The sequence below is a fragment of the Alosa sapidissima genome, chromosome 13 (genome assembly GCF_018492685.1).
Source record: "Alosa sapidissima isolate fAloSap1 chromosome 13, fAloSap1.pri, whole genome shotgun sequence".
NCBI classification, from domain to species: Eukaryota; Metazoa; Chordata; class Actinopteri; order Clupeiformes; family Clupeidae; genus Alosa; species Alosa sapidissima.
This window is the reverse complement of record NC_055969.1, coordinates 18,978,198-18,996,956: the sequence shown is the minus strand read 5'-3', so window position 1 is coordinate 18,996,956 and position 18,759 is coordinate 18,978,198. Positions and strand designations below refer to the sequence as shown.

The following is an 18,759-nucleotide window of genomic DNA, read 5'->3' as shown; positions in this document are numbered from 1 at the left end:
TGTCACATCAATGAAACCAGCAAACTGACAATTTCACAAATGATTGCCAAGTCCATCAGAGAATATGTATATGACCTATCAACAAACCCACCTTTGCTTGGTCAGGCTATTGATTTCAAAGAAAAGGACAGACAAAAAAGAACAGCAAAATTAAACAAAAGACAGAGAGATGACATCAACACACTGTACACAGCTGTATGGATGAGGTCATTTTGAGGAGAGGTCATTTTCACCATGACATTTTAGAGCACTCAGCACTCAGTCCAAACTGAGACTTCAAAGTCCAATTCCTTCACATGTGAAGCTGACACACATGCGGAGTTGACACCAGAATTAGAAAATAGTAGAGTGGACAAGCACCATTTATCTGTTATCAGAACTTAACAATCTTGGAACTATACAATATTGAATAAAACATGTCAGCGGCATCCCAATGGGTTGACATGGGAAATACAATTGCTGATATCTGCAGTGTCCAGTCAACTGTTTCTCTATTTTAGTGGACTGTGCTGTGAACTCACTGAGGGCAGAGACAAGAGGAACCATGACACTGAGCGGATAAGGAGTGTGTCCTGAATATGTCCACTCTGTGGCTATCGAGAGTATGAGTAACAAGGGACCGGGGTTGAGAACCAAACATTAAGGGAATGTCGTGAAGGTTGATGGAGAGAGAACCCGGTTCTCTCAATGAATAATTTTCTCGTACAAATCGCAAACATCTCATAGTAGTTCACAACAGTGAATCATAGTCATCTCGAAATGATTCACAAGTATCTCACGTTTGCTCACACAACCAGTCAAAAAATATGTTGCAGTCACTCACCCACTCCCGTTTCACAACCACTCACAACTTGATCACACACACCTCCCAGATGTCTCACACTTCTCGCAGGCATCTCATAAGTACCCCCAAACATCTCACACATCGCTCACAATCACTCACAAACAACCCCAACGACATCTTCCAACACTTAAAGGCATAGTCAGCGATTGCATATGAAGTTGCGTTTGTTTATGGGGTATTTTTCTTTGCAGATGCTTTTGCCCAAAACAACGTACATTATATTTTAATAAAGGATCAAATAATACACAGCAGAGAGGTAGTTCACCCTTCCCTTCAGTATTCCCAGAGAAATTCCACACAGTGTTTTGTTTTTGTTTTTGTTTGGAGGACAGGCTGCTCCAATATGATTCCAGTATTTGGATCCTGGGCTACCTACAGCGTTTTCACGGGATCGGCTAGCCTGGCCCTGCCCACGTAGATCGAAGACGACGTTCTACGGTCGTGAATGAGTCGGGCGAGGCCAGACTAGGGATCGACAGCTTGCAGACCGTGAGGAGATGTTCACTGAATGTGACAAAACATTTTATGGGCTTGAAATCGCGTTTTGATTGCTGACTGCACCTTTATCCAAACCAAACCAACCCAACCAAACAAACAAACAAAGTCCAAATCATCTGGTGAAACCCAAATGAACACTTCACCACTGGTCACAATGAGAGGGACTGAGGGGCCGTCAACATCACTATGGCATCACAGGAAGTAGCACAATATGGATGAATCAAGGGTTGTGAATAGCACAACAATAACGCCTCCCCACATCCCCATAACTCCATCTTCTCCATAGTCTCCCCAGCCAAAACCAACCTCCTGTCCCTCCTCTACCACCTCCCCCATCTCCTCCTCTTCCTCTTCCTCATCATCTTCCTCCTCCAGCTTGGGGGAAATGAAGGGAGGAGAAGGCAGAAACAAAAAAAAACATAAAGAAACATGAAGACCTGACCAAAAGATGCACCTGATTTCTTAATACTGAAATCCCCTTTGAAAGGTAAAAAAATAATAATTTAGAGCTTCATAAAAAATAAATGATCTCCGAAACCATAAAATGCATGTATTTTAAAAAAGAAGCTTTCGATGACCATTAACAACATGGTCTTCATCAAGATTTTAAAGTTTAAAACTTCAATAACTAATGCAATTCTTGAGATGCATGACAGGAAGTGGTTACATAAATGGAGGTTACACTGAATAACATCACTTCCTGGAGGGCAGCCTTCATAAGGGAACAAATGCATCAATAACAGCTGGGGGTTTACATGCATGCATGAGGGCATACATGGGCATAGACCTATGCTCCAGCCTCACCCACGTACCTCGAATCCTATCATATTGGGGTCCTAAGAAAAGAAAAAAGAGTACCCAGGTTTCATTAAAAAGAGAGAAGAAGCATTGACCCATTGGAAATGATACCCTCCTGGGGAATCAAGTTCTGCCAACTTCAGATAGGGCAATTGTTAAAAACTGGGCTGTGTAAACAAATGAAGGGGCTACAGATTTGTTAGTGAATTGTTAGTCATTTTGGAATTATTCTGAAAATGTCAAAGATCATTAGACGGAACTGCAAGGAATGTCTACAGTTTTAAAAATATCTTTAAAAATGTCATATACTATCTGATAACCACAATTTCCACATGTAGCTTTAATAAAATCATAACCTTAATATATATCGAGGGATTATAATATGGATAACAAAAACATGTGTATAAGAAAAAATAAGCAAAGATGTAGCTGTATGAATTGGCATTAAATAGGTTAAATGAATTCATCCTCCTTTCTGTTTTCATTATGCTTTCTCACAATATCAAAAATAAGTTTTACTTCTTTCTTAAACACCTGTGTGTGTGTGTGTGTGTGTGTGTGTGTGTAATTTGCTGTTATTGACAGCGAGGATCCAACACCGTTCAACTGAGATCATCTCACACAGTAATGGAATGAAACTGAATGAATGTGGCCATTCACAACAAGAACAAGCAGTGAAAGCCTAGCAACATAAGCCTCAAAACACAATTATTATAGTGTCTTGACTCTTGATGATACAAATCAACCTTTTCCATTTTGGGTAGTGTTTGAATGTGGAAGAATCAGTGTCATGGCCTCTCTAAAAACATTCCCAAGGTACAACAAAGCCTACATACACAAAACAACTAGCTGCTAAAACAAACTTAATTCCATTAAGGACTAGTCTCAAAACTAAAACGGCTGAACGTAATCTAAGATCTAGAGCAAATATCTACAAATCTAATTTACACTTTTCTAAGCTCTAAGTGTCACCCACCTCTTCACCACCTTTCTCATGGCCTGTAATGACCTGTTAACCACAGAGGAGGATAGGGGAGATAACCTTTACAAACAATCATAAACAAAGCTTTCTACTACACTATGGTACAGTAGGCCATTTAGAGGTATTTAGTAAGAGGGTTAAGGCTGCCAGTCTTATGACGTCATTTTCTATATTTTTGATATGTTGCTGAGTATATCATAAACAGCAAAGAAAAGTGATTGATAATGACTGACTGACTATTATTGTGTTACATGCTTCAAATGTAAAGCACTTTGAGCTGCATTCTGTGTATGAAAGGTGCTATACAAATAAAGCTTTATTATTATTATTATTATTATTGAATGTATTACTACTTGTTTCAGATGGTAGTCTGAGAAAGACTAACTTAACCTAATGTCTAATTGAAAATGGCCAATTATTTTCCTCTAACACACCCACCTCCCCTTCTTCCTCCTCCTCCTCCTCCTCCTCCTCCTCCTCAACTTCTTCATCTCTCTTTAGTAGACAGAAGAGGAAATCAGAAAAATCACTTCAAAATCACCCAAGCGATTATTTTTCAGCCTCTTCACAAACCAGCAATACAAGCCTAACCAACATTTACCAAGGGCTAAGGCTACATCAACTAGGGAATGAACTAGAGCAGCTGACTATGCTTTTAGGGATTCATTTGTACCTAATGATACATTCATTTTGCTCTGCGACAGACTAAATTGAATAAAACTACCACGGAAACACTATTTTGACACTAAACAACTATCCCCAGTCCACCAACACTGAAGAGTAATGGCCATCTACTACCGACTACAGTACAGTACAGTACATGCTACAATGTCCTGGAGATTCCCTTAGCTGCTACATTGTGCTACTGCTAAGCCATACCATAGCTTCCTCTGTGGCAACCTGAGAGAAAGAAACACAACTGTGATTGAGACCATTTGTCTGCAAGTGTGATGGCACTTCCCCATCACTCAACAATGGAAGTATTGGTGAACAAAATGACAAAGGCATCAACATAGGCTCTTCTCCTTGTTCCATACCACCTTCAACCCTGCTTTTTCAGGGATTTGCATATTTGTGAGTGCAGTATTAGGCATCACAACAAGACACCCTAGGAGGTGAGGTGGAGGTGATTTGTGTGACAGTGTCAGTAAGATGTAGGGTTTTTTGTGTGTGTGTGTGTGTGTGTGTGTGTGTGTGTCTCTCATTGGAGCCCTACCTGTTTGGCTCCCATAGACTCAAACATCTTCTCCAGCTGAATCCGAAGCTGCTGAACATTATTCATGAGAACACAGGGCTAGAGAGAATGAGAGTGATAGATGGAGAGAGAGAAGGAGAGAGTGATAGATTGAGACAGAGAGAGAGAAAAAGAGAGGAGAGAGGGGGGAACAAAGAGGAAGATGGATGAAGAGAGTGAAAGACTGATATAAATGACATCACATTAATGCAGAGTGGGCTAAAATCAAATAATAAGCTGAAATTATTCCATATCCATGTAATGTAAAAAGCTTGTAAAATTGTAAAAGCTTTTAGGGAGATAAGCACTTACTATCTTCTCTTTGTCACAGTAAGATGGGAAGCTCTTGGTCAAAATGGCACAGTACTGCAGCAGGACTTTGGAAATAGTCTGTTTGGTGGCGAAGACAAATGGGGTACATGGACAATATATTACATATTATATATTACACACCATGAAAAAATACTTTTCAAAATGTAACGACAGAGATACTTTGACATCTTGCAATTCTAAAGGACAGCAATGACAGTGAAAGGAATCCTGTTTGTACTCTACAGGTTGGGGGGGGTTCCACTTTTTAAAATGGAACAATACTTTGATATTTACAGGAAAACAATGATGATAGAGTGAGTCCTGTTTATATATCATATATTATATATTAGTATTATAGTATACATTATATTATACAGATTAAAGAGGAAGAGATAAAGGAAGACAAACAAAAGCTGTTGTGTATTGTTGTGAAGATGTTGTTAATAGTAAAGTCTCATCAGTTCACTCTTCCAAGGGAAGCAGCTATGAGAAGAAAACCATTGAGCTCTGCCTGACCCTACGGATTATTCTAGAGGGATTCATTTATGCAGGGAGAGTAACAACAACATTTCCACACACACACACCGAAACACACACACACACACACACACACACACACACACACACACACACACACACACACACACACACACACACACAGCCAAGCTTGCCCTAGGGACACCCATAGCCATGGTGTGACGGATAGAGTGGCATTAGGCCTCTTTTTCTTTAATGAGAACATATCGAGTTCTCAGACAAATATATACGTCTGCCCTCCTCTGCCAGCTCTGCCACTGAAATGTAATTTTCATGGAACAAATGACCACCTATTCCAGAAATTTCCAAATCACTGAGGCGGGTCCCACTTAATGTTTTACTTTCTGCAAATAAAAACGGTCTGCGGAGTTTGTTAGGGGACATTTTGGTGAGCTGTGCTATTGGTGGCCATTTTGGGTTCATAAGAGCCAGAGGTCCCTAAAGTTGCTCTAAGTGGTGTTAGCGGACCTAGTTAACTTCATTATAGTAATCCAAAATATATCAATACCAATTGCTCATACTGTAGATATTGCTACAGTATGTGACTGTACTAACATAACATTACAAGTTCAATGATTTCTCTCACACAAATTGAGGCCTTTATTTCACTAAAGAAATCAGTATTTAGAAATATGTTTGGTGTCGGTGAAGTTTCTTTGTGGTTGTTTGAACATCATTTTTTTCATCAAAGAAAACACAATATCCCATAACAACGTAAGAATAAAGCATTTTTCAGCTGATTTAAACATGAAACATTTCAAAAAGGACCTCTGGATCATGTGATTGGTTTCTCCACCTGTCTGTCATGCACAGCATGCTTTACCTTGGCGAATCGGCGGCTGTAGAGGGCCAGGACTTTGGGGTCTGGGCACTCGAGCTTCTTGATGATCTCGAAGCTCTGGTTGAGCTGGGTGAAGATGTCCACCACGGAGCAGGAGAACAGAGCGTGCTCAGACATCTGCTGGAACTGTGAGAGGAGAACGTGTTAAGTGTTGTGTGTTCCCTGGGCTCTAACCTGACCTCCAGCCCAATCATACTGTAGCTCTGGGGACATTCTTTACCAACCTCACTTTTACTTGTGCTACACTGCTTAAAGCTGCAGTTGGCAAGATTTTCTTTGATCATATTCACTGAAACCGACACTATGCTCAGACAGTTTTAGAAAAAAAAAAACACACTTCTACCTCCACCTAGAGCCTGTTATTTGTTTTGCAAAAATCCACAGCTCCCGGTTCTTCTGGTCCAATCAGAGCAGGGATGTGTGAGATCTGATTGTCAATCACAGTCTGGTGCAGTCTGGTGTGCACTGACGTGCACAAACTCGATGAGAGGGTGCTCGTTGGTAGTGGGGGAGGGGCATGAGAGTTGTAAACATTCAAATTTTGGCTAAGTCCCCTCAATCTGTCAGACTTGCCAACTGCAGCTTTAATTTGAACATTGACAGAGACGACAAAACACGGATAGAAACACACTACTGTAGATACAATTGAGTCTACAGTAATTAGACATCTAGACAGATGTATGCACAGACAGGCTAATGATAGGACATTTTAAAAAATGTAAAATTATTTTAAAGATTTAAAAGACATATGAAGAAAATTACACATGTTTTTAAAGATTTGAAAGACACATGAAGAAAATTACACAAAGACTCTGTCCTAACATATATAATCACATTATATGGGTGTCAACCCTAATAAATCATATCTAATCGTACAGTGGGTTGCTTAGGGACACAGCATCTATGTCGATGACCTTGTGGTCACTCACCCCATCCTTCTTGTCCCTCTCCAGCGCTCCGTGCATGAACTCCATGGAGACGTCCTCGTTCTCGTCCAGCCACTGCAGAACAAACTGCTGGAACCATCTGCATGGCAGCGCCCACAAGCACACACACACACACACACACACACACACACACACACACACACAGACAGAGAGAGAGAGAGAGAGAGAGAGATCTGCCTCAGAAAAGTACACAGCTGCCTCAGAGGAGAACATACCTCTTATGATCACCTATACTTAAAAATGGAAAACTGTGTTTTCGGGTGTGTGGTGTGTGTGTGTGTGTGTGTGTGTGTGTGTGTGTGTGTGTGTGTGTGTGTGTGAGTGTGTGAGTGAGTGAGTGAGAGAGAGATAGAGAGAAAGAGAGTGTGTGTGTGTGGTGTGTTGGTATGCGCATGTGTGTCTTCATATTAATGTGAAGGGGGGGGGGGGGGGGGGGGGGGCTTCCCATCGTGTAGATGATTAAACTCCAGCAGATTATATTACAGCAGACATCATAACACCATCAGAGACTAAATACAGAGAACCAGAGGGGGCAGCATGTTAGCTGACCTCCTCTCAGCGGACACTCACCCTGGGTAGTCGGGCACGACCCCTTTGAAGGTGGGCAAGTCCTTCACATACTCATTATAGAGCCACTTGACCTTAAAGTGCAGGTTCATGTAGTCGGCGCTCTTGCACTGGCGATGCTTCTCATGCTCTGGGGGAGGGAAAGCAAAGAGAAACAACAGAAAAGTAAAAATGTGTGTGTGTGTGTGTGTGTGTGTGTGTGTGTGTGTGTGTGTGTGTGTGTTCATGAACTGATCATGTCCGTGTGGGTTGGTGTGTGTGTGTGTGTGTTAGAGTTTAGATTCTTTGCCCGAGCCCGAACTTGACCCGACCCGACCCGATTCAAGCAAGTTTGGAGAAAAGAGGTATGCATTTGTCAGGTATGCTTTGTTGCGTGCATTAACTGCGCACGATGTTCACCTATGACAGCAAAAATAATTTAAGATGAACATGAAGCAGGCTTGCCATGGCAGAAATAATGATCGCCAGCCTTCAATGTCCTCTTTTGTCACTTCTCCAAGCATACACCTGAGAGCGAGGCAAGCCCTCACAGAGAAATGCGCTGAGTTTTGCTGCAGGGATATACTGTAATTTTACGTTGTAAGTGGCTTACGTTTCTTCATTCGGATTCATTTGCGATCCATTCCATTCTGAATAAACAAACATAGTTTAGGCTAGGATTCTTCATCCTCTGTTGCATTATTCATTAATATAATTCGAAACGGATTAACGAATCGAAACTGTAGAAACTCGAATCGAATCGAAACTGTATCGAAACTGTAGCTCAAACAACTCGGAATTGTAGTTGAGAACATCAGTTATAATGGCCCACGTATTAAAAGAAATGTCGGGTTTAAATCGTTGAGAGACACTGTGTGTGTGTGTGTGTGTGTGTGTGTGTGTGTGTGTGTGTTCTGAAGTGAGGATGCTTCCAGGAAAACGCTCCAACTACAAAACAAAAATACTGTTCATAATGAGATGTAGCCACTTCAAGCTGAGAGACTCGGGTGGAGAGCCCATTGAAGTGGGCTTCATAAAGGACCATAGGATGATTACGCTATAGGATGCACACTGCACTGCACACGTGCAGAAGCTTACAGTGAGAAAATTAAATTAAATAAAAAACATGTTATAACTTAGATGAGTTAATGTGTGGGTCATCTGGGCAGGTCGGGGACTTGGGTGCATTATTCATAATTGTATGTGGAAAAATGACAGAAACTAAAAAAAAAGTTCTTTGAAGAGGCATGATAATAAAGGGGAATGGAGGAGAGAGAGGGAGAAAGAGAGAGAGAGAGAGGGAGGGAGGGAGATAGAGGAGGAGAGATCCCTTGAGGGGCGCACAGCCTGCTGTACATGTGCCACACACACACACACACACACACACACACACACACACACACACACACACACACACACTATCCTCAGACTTCCAGTTCCAGTTCATGCTATGATCTGCTTCCCTCTCCCCTTCTCTTTACCTCTGTTCCTTTCCTCTCCTCCGCCCTATCTTTCTCTCTGTCCCATATTCATCTCTCCCTAGCTCTCTCTCTCTCTCTCTCTCTCTCTCTATCCCATATTCATCTCTCTCTCTCTCTCTCTCTCTCTCTCTCTCTATCCCATATTCATCTCTCCCTAGCTCTCTCTCTCTCTCTCTCTATCCCATATTCATCTCTCCCTCTCTCTCTCCCTGCACTGGCTCTGATCCCTCTGCTCCGCAGGCACAGATAGCGGAGGAGCGGAAAAATAACACGCAAACCATAAAAGAACCGTAGCAAACTTCAGCCCCAAACTTTTTGCTGAAGTAACATGAAACACATGCACAGACAGACAGACAGACAGACAGACAGACACACACACACACACACACACACCCACACACACACACTCACGTGGCTTTAACACAGCGTGCTGGGTTTTAACCAGCCTGCCATTTGCTATTCCTGGAACTGCAAGCTAAAATTGGTACCACCAGAGCTGTATCAGTCAACATAGACATATCACAGACAGATCTGACTTGTGAGCAGAGGGGAACAGAGAGAGTGGAGTGGATATGAGCTGATTTGCACAAACTCACCTTTACACACACACACTCACACACCTATCCACACACATACACTCACACACCTATCCACACACACACACTCACACACCTATCCACACACACACACACCTATCTCCACACATACACTCACACACCTATCCACACACACTCACACACACTCACACACCTATCCACACACACACTCACACATCTATCCAGTCACACTCACACACCTATCCACACACACACACACACACACACACACACACTCACATACCTATCCACACACACACTCACACATCTATCCACACACACACTCACACACCTATCCACACACACTCACACACCTATCCACACACACTCACACACCTATCCACACACACACACACACCTATCCACACACACACACACACACTCACATACATATCCACACACACACTCAAGCCCTGTGTATACTTCTATGGATGCCGTCTGCGCACTGAACGGATTACACAAAATTCATCATATATACGGTCTGTACGGCTTTTCCGTGCTGCAGCCAAATGTTGTGTCCATACAGATGTTGCATACCGCCTGTGCGAATGTGGACATGTAGCACAACGTAGATGGGAGATACGCACGCAGCTACACACGTTATACTGTAGATACCCGCTGCTTTCCACATCTATCACAGAAAAAATCTGACGTGAGGTTGATGAGCAGAGAGGAGAGGAGCAGGGTGGAGATGAGATGACCTTACCAGCGTAGAAGAGCTGCCCACGCCGCTGAAAGGTAGATGGAGCTGAAGAGCGACGGAGGTGGAGGTGGAGAAGAACATGCAGGAGGAGAAGAGAGGAGGACGAGAACAGAGGGATCGTGGCAGAAATAAATGTGAATGAATGAATGGTGGTGAAAGAAAGCAAGAAAGAAAGCAAGAAAGCAAGAAAGAAAGAAAGAAAGAAAGAAAGAAAGAAAGAAAGAAAGAAAGAAAATAGTATTTTTGACAATAGACTACGTGCATGAAAGGCTCTTCCTGTATGTTCATGTATTTCCGGTGGAGTGTTAACTGTGTTGTAACGGAATCTTCTGTTATATTAGGCTCCTTATATCTTCGTTTGCCCAATAATAACAATTTTAACACACGCATAAATCCTTCTTTGTCATAACATGCTGATTTACTAGATGCAACACCCAACCGGGTCCGTGTAGGCACTAATTCCATTAACAATAGCGGCAGGTTCAAACACACCTCGCTCCACCGGAACCAAACGAACGCACAGAGAGCCTTTGGTGCTCATAGCCTATTGACAGCAGAATGGAAAAAGAGGTAGGAACCGTCTAAGTTTCCATAAGAATCTTTATCCAATCCACAGGTCATGTCATGACCACATAACCAACAACAGTACACTACCATACACTACCAAAACAATCATCACTACCAGCATACCACATAGACTACTAGCTAGACACTAGCTAAGCATCTATGTCTGTTGTTGCGTCTGCAGACTAACCAGCTCGGCTACCTCACTGACGGTCATCTATATCCATAATGAAATAAGGCAAATTGGAGCTCATAGCTAACACACCAGCACACAGAGGATCTACTGTAACAGGCACTCCCTACTGTATGTATATTACAGTACTACAGCCTTACCCCTGTCCCAAAGGTAGTGGTCAATGTTATCCATAACTGAGGGAGAAATACACAGAGTGAGAATGAGAGTGTGAGAGAGAGAGAGTGAGCAAGTGTGAGAGAGAGTGAGAGAGGAGAGACAGAGAGAGAAAGAGAGAAAGAGAGAGAAACGAGTGATGGTGAGGGGGCAGGAGGACAGCAGGTGACACCAGGTGACACCGACTGGTGTATGAATTATCTGGACACTTGGAGTTGAGGACACAGGTACACACTCATTACACACAACCATCCACACACACACAAAACACACACACACACACACACACACGAGTTTGCCAACAGACTTTCTACAGTAGTGTGTTTCTGCTGCCTTACCCTCCATGGCGTACTTCATGTCCTGGGAGAACTGGACCCACATGACCTCAGCGCACAGCTTCCCCACATTAAGCTCCTGCGGAAACCTGCAGGACACAGACATCCGGTCAGGCGGCTGGCAGACGGCGTACTTGCCTGCTAATGAACACCTGCTACTCACTCTGACCTCAGACAGACGCTTCTCATCAGAGATCACATCAAGCAGTGTGATACATACTGTGAGTGTGTGTGTGTGACAAAGAGAGAGTAAATGTGTGTGTGTGTGTGTGTGTGTGTGTGTGTGTGTGTGTGTGTGTGTGTGTGTGTGTGTGAGAGAGAGAGAGAGAGAGAAGCAGAGAGTATGTGAGAGAGATAGAGATGTGTGTATTGTTTCATCTGGCATGCACTTACTGGTTGAGAACAGGTGTGTACGAGTTCTTGTCCTCCTCGATGATGGACACGATGAGGGTGATGAGTTTGGGCCAGAAGTCCAGGGGTTTCTTGATGCTCGGGCCCTGTTCCTCCAGTGGAAGCTCTTTGTTCTGACAGACCAGAACACAAACAGACACGTTAGGTTCTTGATTCTAGGGCCCTGTTCCTTCAGAACACAGGACCTGAACACAGACATGTTACAGCATCCATGGAGGCCATTTATGAATTGCCAACTTAGCAAACAATGCTCAACTTAGTTTCCATGAATGACCACAAACTATACATTATCCTGCTTATTTTACAGTTACTTAGCATTCATCCAAAGACATTCATTCAAAATATCTCTTTTTAACATTATTTTGTTGACTATATATGGCTTCATATACAGAAGTGCACAGTTTCAGGTGTTACAACACATTACTTACTAACTTCAGGTTGAAATGAATTTCCGTTATGTTAAAGTGAAGAGACCCCTTGCAGAATGACATGAAAGATGCCAATCAGAAGCCCAAAGACTGCTGTCAATGGCAGTGGTCATTATTTGTTTGCAGCAGTTATTATTATTGAACCTCTGAAAGTTTGGATGGCCCATTAGCTAATGGAACTTTCCGCAGCATTCTGAGGAGTCATTTAAGATTCTTAGTTCTTGGTTCTTCCTCCAGGCCTCTAGGGGGGGGTTCCACTCACCATATCGTTGGGGGGGGTACTGGCGGCTGTAGAGCTCCTGGCAGTTGTTGAAGATGTACTCATAAGTGGAGTTGAGACACGCCCGAACACAGTCACGCACCACCTGACTGGCCCTGGGGGGGCTCTGCAGCTCTTGCACCTGTTGGGGGCAACGAGGGTGGGGGCAAGGGGTTACGGAGCCTTACTACAACATGATAGAGCCTGTTTGTCCTGGCAATAAACAACATATAATCTAGTGCTGATAGAAAAATAGTTAGGCATTTAATACACATGAGGGGGTAAAGGGTATTTTGAATATCTCTTCAAGCTAATTTGTGCAAGATGGAAACGCCAAGTCGTGTAGGAAGCACGTGATTGGGTAGAAGTCTCTGTCTTAGGTGAAGACACATACTGTAAGGGGTTGGTTTCCTGTACAAGGGATTAAGCCTAGTCTGGGACTAGAGAACTCCAGAGACAAGAGAACTTCAATGGAGATTTCCAGACAAAAAGGTTTCTGTCTTAGACTACTGTACTCTTTTAATCCATGTATGTTAATCCAGCCCATGAAGTATATCTGAGGTGATTACTTGAAGCTTAACGGCCGTAGTAAAGACTTCTGAAAGGCATGAGAAGATGAGAAGACTTTTCGCTCACCTTCATCCTGAAGAAGGTGATGCTGGTCAGGAGGTCCACAGTGGATTTGAGATCCTGCAGACGGTCCTTACTGCTGGCTGGGAAATTATTCTGATGGAGAGGACATGAGGAGGGAGAGGAGTGGACAGGACAGGACAGGAGAGAGAGAGAGAGAGAGAGAGAGAGAGAGAGAGAGAGAGAGAGAGAGAGAGAGAGAGAGAGAGAGAGAGAGAGAGAGAGAAGGAGACAGGAAGAGAGAGAGAAGGAGACAGGGAGGAGAGGAGGAGAGACAATAATCAAAGGTGGCAGGAGGAATTAAGAAGGGAGGAGAGAGAGCAGAAGAAAAAAGAAAAGATGAGCAGTGAGGACATGAGAGGAGAAGAAGGGGAATAAAAAGAAGAAGAAGAGGAGACAGGGAGGGAGAGGGGAGGACAAGAGCAGAAAGACGGTGAGATAAGTGAGAGGAACCATCATACAGTACATTTGTTATATCTCATTTTTAAACCAGCTAACCTGCTGTGTAATACCAAGACACTGTACAGTATGGGTGCTGTGTGTGGTCATGCATGTAGGTGTGTGTGTGTGTGTGTGTGTGTCTGTGTGTGTGTGTGTGTGTGTGTGTGTGTGTGTGTGTATGTATGTATGTATATGTGTCTGCTTGTCTGTGTATGTTTGTGAGAGATAGAGAGATACCCGGTATGTGGAGAGGTCAATGCGCAGGGAGTTGTGCAACTGGTCCAGAAGTTTCACAAACCGATCTTTCTGTTGGTGTGACACACACACACACACACACACACACACACATAAAGAAAATCAGAAAATGATTAGAAGTGTGAGAGTACTGTAGACTGCTCCTATGAGTTTCCCTATGAGTCTCCTCCTGTAGTCTCTTGGTGCTTGCTTCTTATGTAATGCATTTAATGGTGGGGTCCAGATCAGTCAAGACTGTCCACAGTGACTGCACCCTCCAGTGTGAAGGCCCACAACAATGGCTCTCTTTTGTGTAGCAAACGTTTCTACTGACTGCTATTTCATCTGGCTCAAATCTGCCATGATATCCCCCTAAGTGTGTCCCAGAAAAGAGCATTGAGCCGTGTGATACCAGAGCAGCTTCCCCCACTAGAGCTCAGAAGATCAGGGCGAAGCCCCCTTAGAACCTCAGAGCCTCAATGAGTCTACAGCATGTGAAGCCACAGACACTGGCAGAAAGACAAGAGAGGAACAACAGACAGACAGAGACAGATCAAGTCAGAATGGGAGAAGGAAGAAAGGAACATAATGTTTATTTATTTATTTTTTTTTTTTTTTTATGGCAGCCTCTACGGAATAGCAACAACTACAGAGAGTGAGAAGAAATGGAAGGGAGAGGGGGTGAGGAATGAAAGAGGAAACAACATGGCCGCCGTACCCCAAAGTTGGAGGCGGAGAAGCGGTCGCTGGCCGAGACGTTGGTGGAGGCGGTGGTGTGGGCGTAGAAGGCGTTGATGTTGGCCAGCAGGGTGCTCATGACGGCAGGAACTCCAGGACACATATACTTAGAGGAGAGACAGGCAAAGTGCCTAGAGAGAGAGAGGAGAGAAGGAGAGAGAGGAGATAAGGAGAGAGAGAGAGGAGAGAGAGGAGAGAAATGGGGGGGGCAGAGAAAAACAACAGAGGGTTTTAAATGCAACAAGCACAAATTTGCGAATGTCATACCATTACAAATCCTTAACGCAACCAAATAAAACACTATTAATAGACCTACAGTGGGCATCGCTTTCAAATGACCACTTCATTCGCGCATTACGCGGCGTGAAGCTGCGTGAAGCTTTAGTACCACTTTCAGCCACTGTGCGTCGCTCTGCCACTGTACATCGCTATGCCTGCCGTCCCTTACATAATTGTTGCCGAGAGTAATCCCAGCCTACAAATTCAATAACAAAATAAATCATGCATAATTAAACATTACCTCGATTTAGGCTACTTGGGTATGGCTTAAGGCTTGACTACACGAAAATCGAAATCGAAATTTGCTGTCTACATTATTGTCAGTGTTGGGGTTAACGCAACTATGCCTTGGGTAGGCTTCTGCAGAAAACAATGTTGTTGCCGATTTAATACTATCTGGCGACGTTTTTAACAGGCTACGCAATAGAGGCTTAGACGACTATGACCCACGTTTTGGTTTCGTAAATTAATTTGCCCTACTTCTTGACTGCAATGTAGTCAATTGACTGCTTGACATGTCATTTTTATTTTTCTGTACGATAAACAATTACATCTGCTTTATGCCGCAGAATTACATTCATATTTGGCTGACTGCAGACGCGCCACTTCCCTCCCCATATTCCAAGATTAAGATAGTATGAAGTGCTTTTTGTATAGGCTACGATCATAAAAAAATAGTTAAAACGAATAGCTATTTGCAATTTGACAAAACACTGGTCCTCATTTTGCGAATGCGAGGACGATATGAGCCTGTTGCATTTAGTTAGATGTCCGAGTCACGCATAATGTTTGAAAACCACTGGCTCGTAATCACAATAATTTAACACACGACAGTTGGATAATCTACTTCATCATGTCCCCATGCCTACATTTTTGTGAGTAGCATAGAGATCGTTAAAAACAATAAAGTAGGCTCTCCGTTTGGGACATCGAAAACTTATATTTTTAATAGACTACCGTCGAAGATGCCGACTTGCAAAAGCCTCGGGATAACACGTTATCTCCACTATCATCAGTCATGCCCCTTGATCAAAGTGGAGAATGAAATAAAAGTTTGATAACCACTAGTTTAACAAGTTACCTGCAGTCCAGAACACAGAATCTGTTGCAATATTCTGATGATCGGCGATGATATCGGCAAATGTTTGTTTTCCAAAGTAAGAATTTCACTTCACCATACACCTTCGACAATACCTGGCCTACCTGGTATCATTACAAACATTATTCTGTGTCCTAAAACTGGCATATTTTATGGCATTGTGTCATGTAAGTTCGTTGCAAAATCTAGAGAAATGTGTGAGGTGGTCAGCGGGGGACAATTGAGACACACATTGGATTGTGTTATTACTTGAACATTCCACACTATCCACAGCTGTGGTAGGCCTATCAGGGGCAGGAGGATTACTGTCAGCGCAGGCTTTATATAAAATTTTTCAACAGAAGGCCTCGAATGTTGTCTTGTTTGTGGAGCGCTTTGCTTCGTTTCTGTAATTTCGGCTTCATTGAAAATGAGGGCTTCCCTCAATGACCCTCCGAGAATAAAGGTTGAATGAATGCAGGCTTGTCCAAAATAAAGGCATGTGGTTTGCGCAGCCTACAGTAAATAACAGACCCGCCAGAATGTGCGTTATGATGCTTTTTTACGAGCAAGATGTTTTTGGTACCCTACGCACACTGCATGTTCTTAAATAACAATGATCATCACTAATATTCGACCATTAATTTCGGTAAATGGGCAAGCGTGACCACCTTGATTGGCTGATTGGCTGATGATTGTAACGCGGGCATGATTCCAAACACCTCCCTTACGATGATGAGTGGTCTCAGAATGCGTGCGCTACACAAGGACAGAAGATGATGAATAACTGGGGCCGTAGGCTATTCACAAAGGCTTTTATCTTACTACTAGGAGTAGGCTACTCCTAAATCGCACTTAAAGATTTTAGATTGGAGTTTTCTCTTAAAAGTTATTCACAAAGCCTTTCAGACAACTCCTAAACTAGGAGTGAGTCTTCGTGGCTCCTGTTGCGCATAGGCTATTTCAAAACATCGCAACGTAAAATGCCACAAAAAAGCTGTTTATGAATAGGTCTTAGTGAGTTAGGAGTCCTCTCGACTTAAGCTGTCCCAGACTTAGGTGCTACTTTTAGGTCTAAAATGCTTCGTGAATTACTTTTTGTGAAAAAATTAGGAGTCCTAAAGTTAGGAGTGACACGCCCATTATTTTTAGGAGTTGCTCCTAAATTCGCCAGTTAGGAGCTACTTTTAGCCTTAAAATTCTTTGTGAATATGGCCCCTGAATAAAAAGGCCTAGCCTAAATGAATCAAGGCTAAACAAATAGCCTAGTAGCCCAATGAAACATAAGGATTGATGTAGTATCTTGTAACATTATTAAATTATTCTGTTACTATGCCTACGTTTGCAAAACAGAACATTTTAATTTGATTCACAATAATGTTACATTTAATTTACATGTTGACAATGATTAGCCTAGTTTTGGTTGTTGTTGGCGGCGTTATTGCATGTTAGTTATGCCTACAATGCAAAATTGCTTCCTCGCGATTGGAAGCTCCTGTAGGATTTCAAAACCGCAGGTTTGTGAATAGGTCTGTGAGTAAGGAGTCCTCTTGACTTCTTTTAAGCTGTCAGAGGTGGGAAGGTGTGATTTTTTGGGGGAAGGGCCGGATTAACTGGGCACAGTTGTCTGATGGCCCCCCTTCCCCCCAGCCAACGTGAATCGGGTGGTTAGTTAATAGGCCTATCGTGAAGATTTTTCCTGCCATCTAAGGCACGAGCGCATCTGTGAGGCCAAGCCTCACCAAGTAGCTCGTTTGTTTACAACTAACATTCCATTGAATTAAACTGCTTTATAGGCTATGCCGAAATAGTTTTCAACATTTTGAATATTAGTGTCGGGTGAATTGAAATGTTCTCAAAGTAGCCTTATGGCTGAAAGCTGCTTGGGACACCCAAGTAATTCTGCTTCATAAAGTTGAACAAATAAATTAGCTTATTTCACAGAAAAATATAAATAGCCAGTCTACAGTGCAGAGTTGGTAAGTTATGGTAGGCCAACTTGCAGTGAACATACAAAGAGGGGAAATTATTTATCTTGCAGCTGAGTAGCCTCAGGTGCGCACGTAGACATAAGGCCGAACATGCAAGCGCCAATGAATCGTGCTCACGACAATCGCGCCGTTAAACTTAAATAGGTTAACATCACTCTAAGTTCGCCTTCAAGCAAGGAAAACGATGATTTGAAGACATCTGTTTCGTTGGAAGGGCAAGGGGTAGCAACAGGGCAACACAGAGACAGGCCCGATGGCAGGGCTGTTATGAGAGTATTACAATATGGGATATTCTACGGGAAAACATTAAAACGGCAAGACAGCGGGGAAAGTTAAAATACGTGATAAACACGGAAAAGGTTGGCATGCATTGTTTCGGTCCCCGTGCACAGGGATTATTTGTCATACTATTAATCACATATGATTATTTGTGAAATTGTGCAAACAGGCGCAGCACATTTGAAAAGGAAGGACTGGTAGCATGCAAGCTCACGGGAAAGATTGATTTAAGAATGTTATCACAAAGTGTGTGGCTGTGGCGCGGGCGGAAGACAATTGGCAGGGGAGGGTCATGTCTTTTTTAACAATTCTGTCGGAGGGTCATTGAACAATTTCTAGCAGGCAAGAGAGGGTCATGCAACTTCCAACTGAAGCACTCATAATTCCTCCGGTGGCCCCTTCAATAAATAACGATCAGTCCCTA

The 18,759-nt window shown here is 43.0% G+C and overlaps 1 protein-coding gene across 1 annotated transcript in view; it reads right to left on the bottom strand.

Annotated features, from left to right (window-relative positions):
• The window catches only part of unc13bb (unc-13 homolog Bb (C. elegans)), a 107,686-nt gene that overhangs the window by 14,982 nt on the left and 73,945 nt on the right, over nucleotides 1-18,759 (bottom strand). The window contains exons 33-43 of the mRNA XM_042059932.1: nucleotides 14,689-14,839; nucleotides 13,974-14,042; nucleotides 13,302-13,391; nucleotides 12,669-12,807; nucleotides 11,961-12,084; nucleotides 11,571-11,656; nucleotides 7,564-7,690; nucleotides 6,976-7,072; nucleotides 6,029-6,172; nucleotides 4,669-4,746; nucleotides 4,339-4,416 (exon numbers count right to left, since the gene is read on the bottom strand). Of these exons, the coding sequence (XP_041915866.1) occupies nucleotides 4,339-4,416; nucleotides 4,669-4,746; nucleotides 6,029-6,172; nucleotides 6,976-7,072; nucleotides 7,564-7,690; nucleotides 11,571-11,656; nucleotides 11,961-12,084; nucleotides 12,669-12,807; nucleotides 13,302-13,391; nucleotides 13,974-14,042; nucleotides 14,689-14,839 (1,183 nt within the window). The remainder of the gene's footprint in view (nucleotides 1-4,338; nucleotides 4,417-4,668; nucleotides 4,747-6,028; nucleotides 6,173-6,975; nucleotides 7,073-7,563; nucleotides 7,691-11,570; nucleotides 11,657-11,960; nucleotides 12,085-12,668; nucleotides 12,808-13,301; nucleotides 13,392-13,973; nucleotides 14,043-14,688; nucleotides 14,840-18,759) is intronic.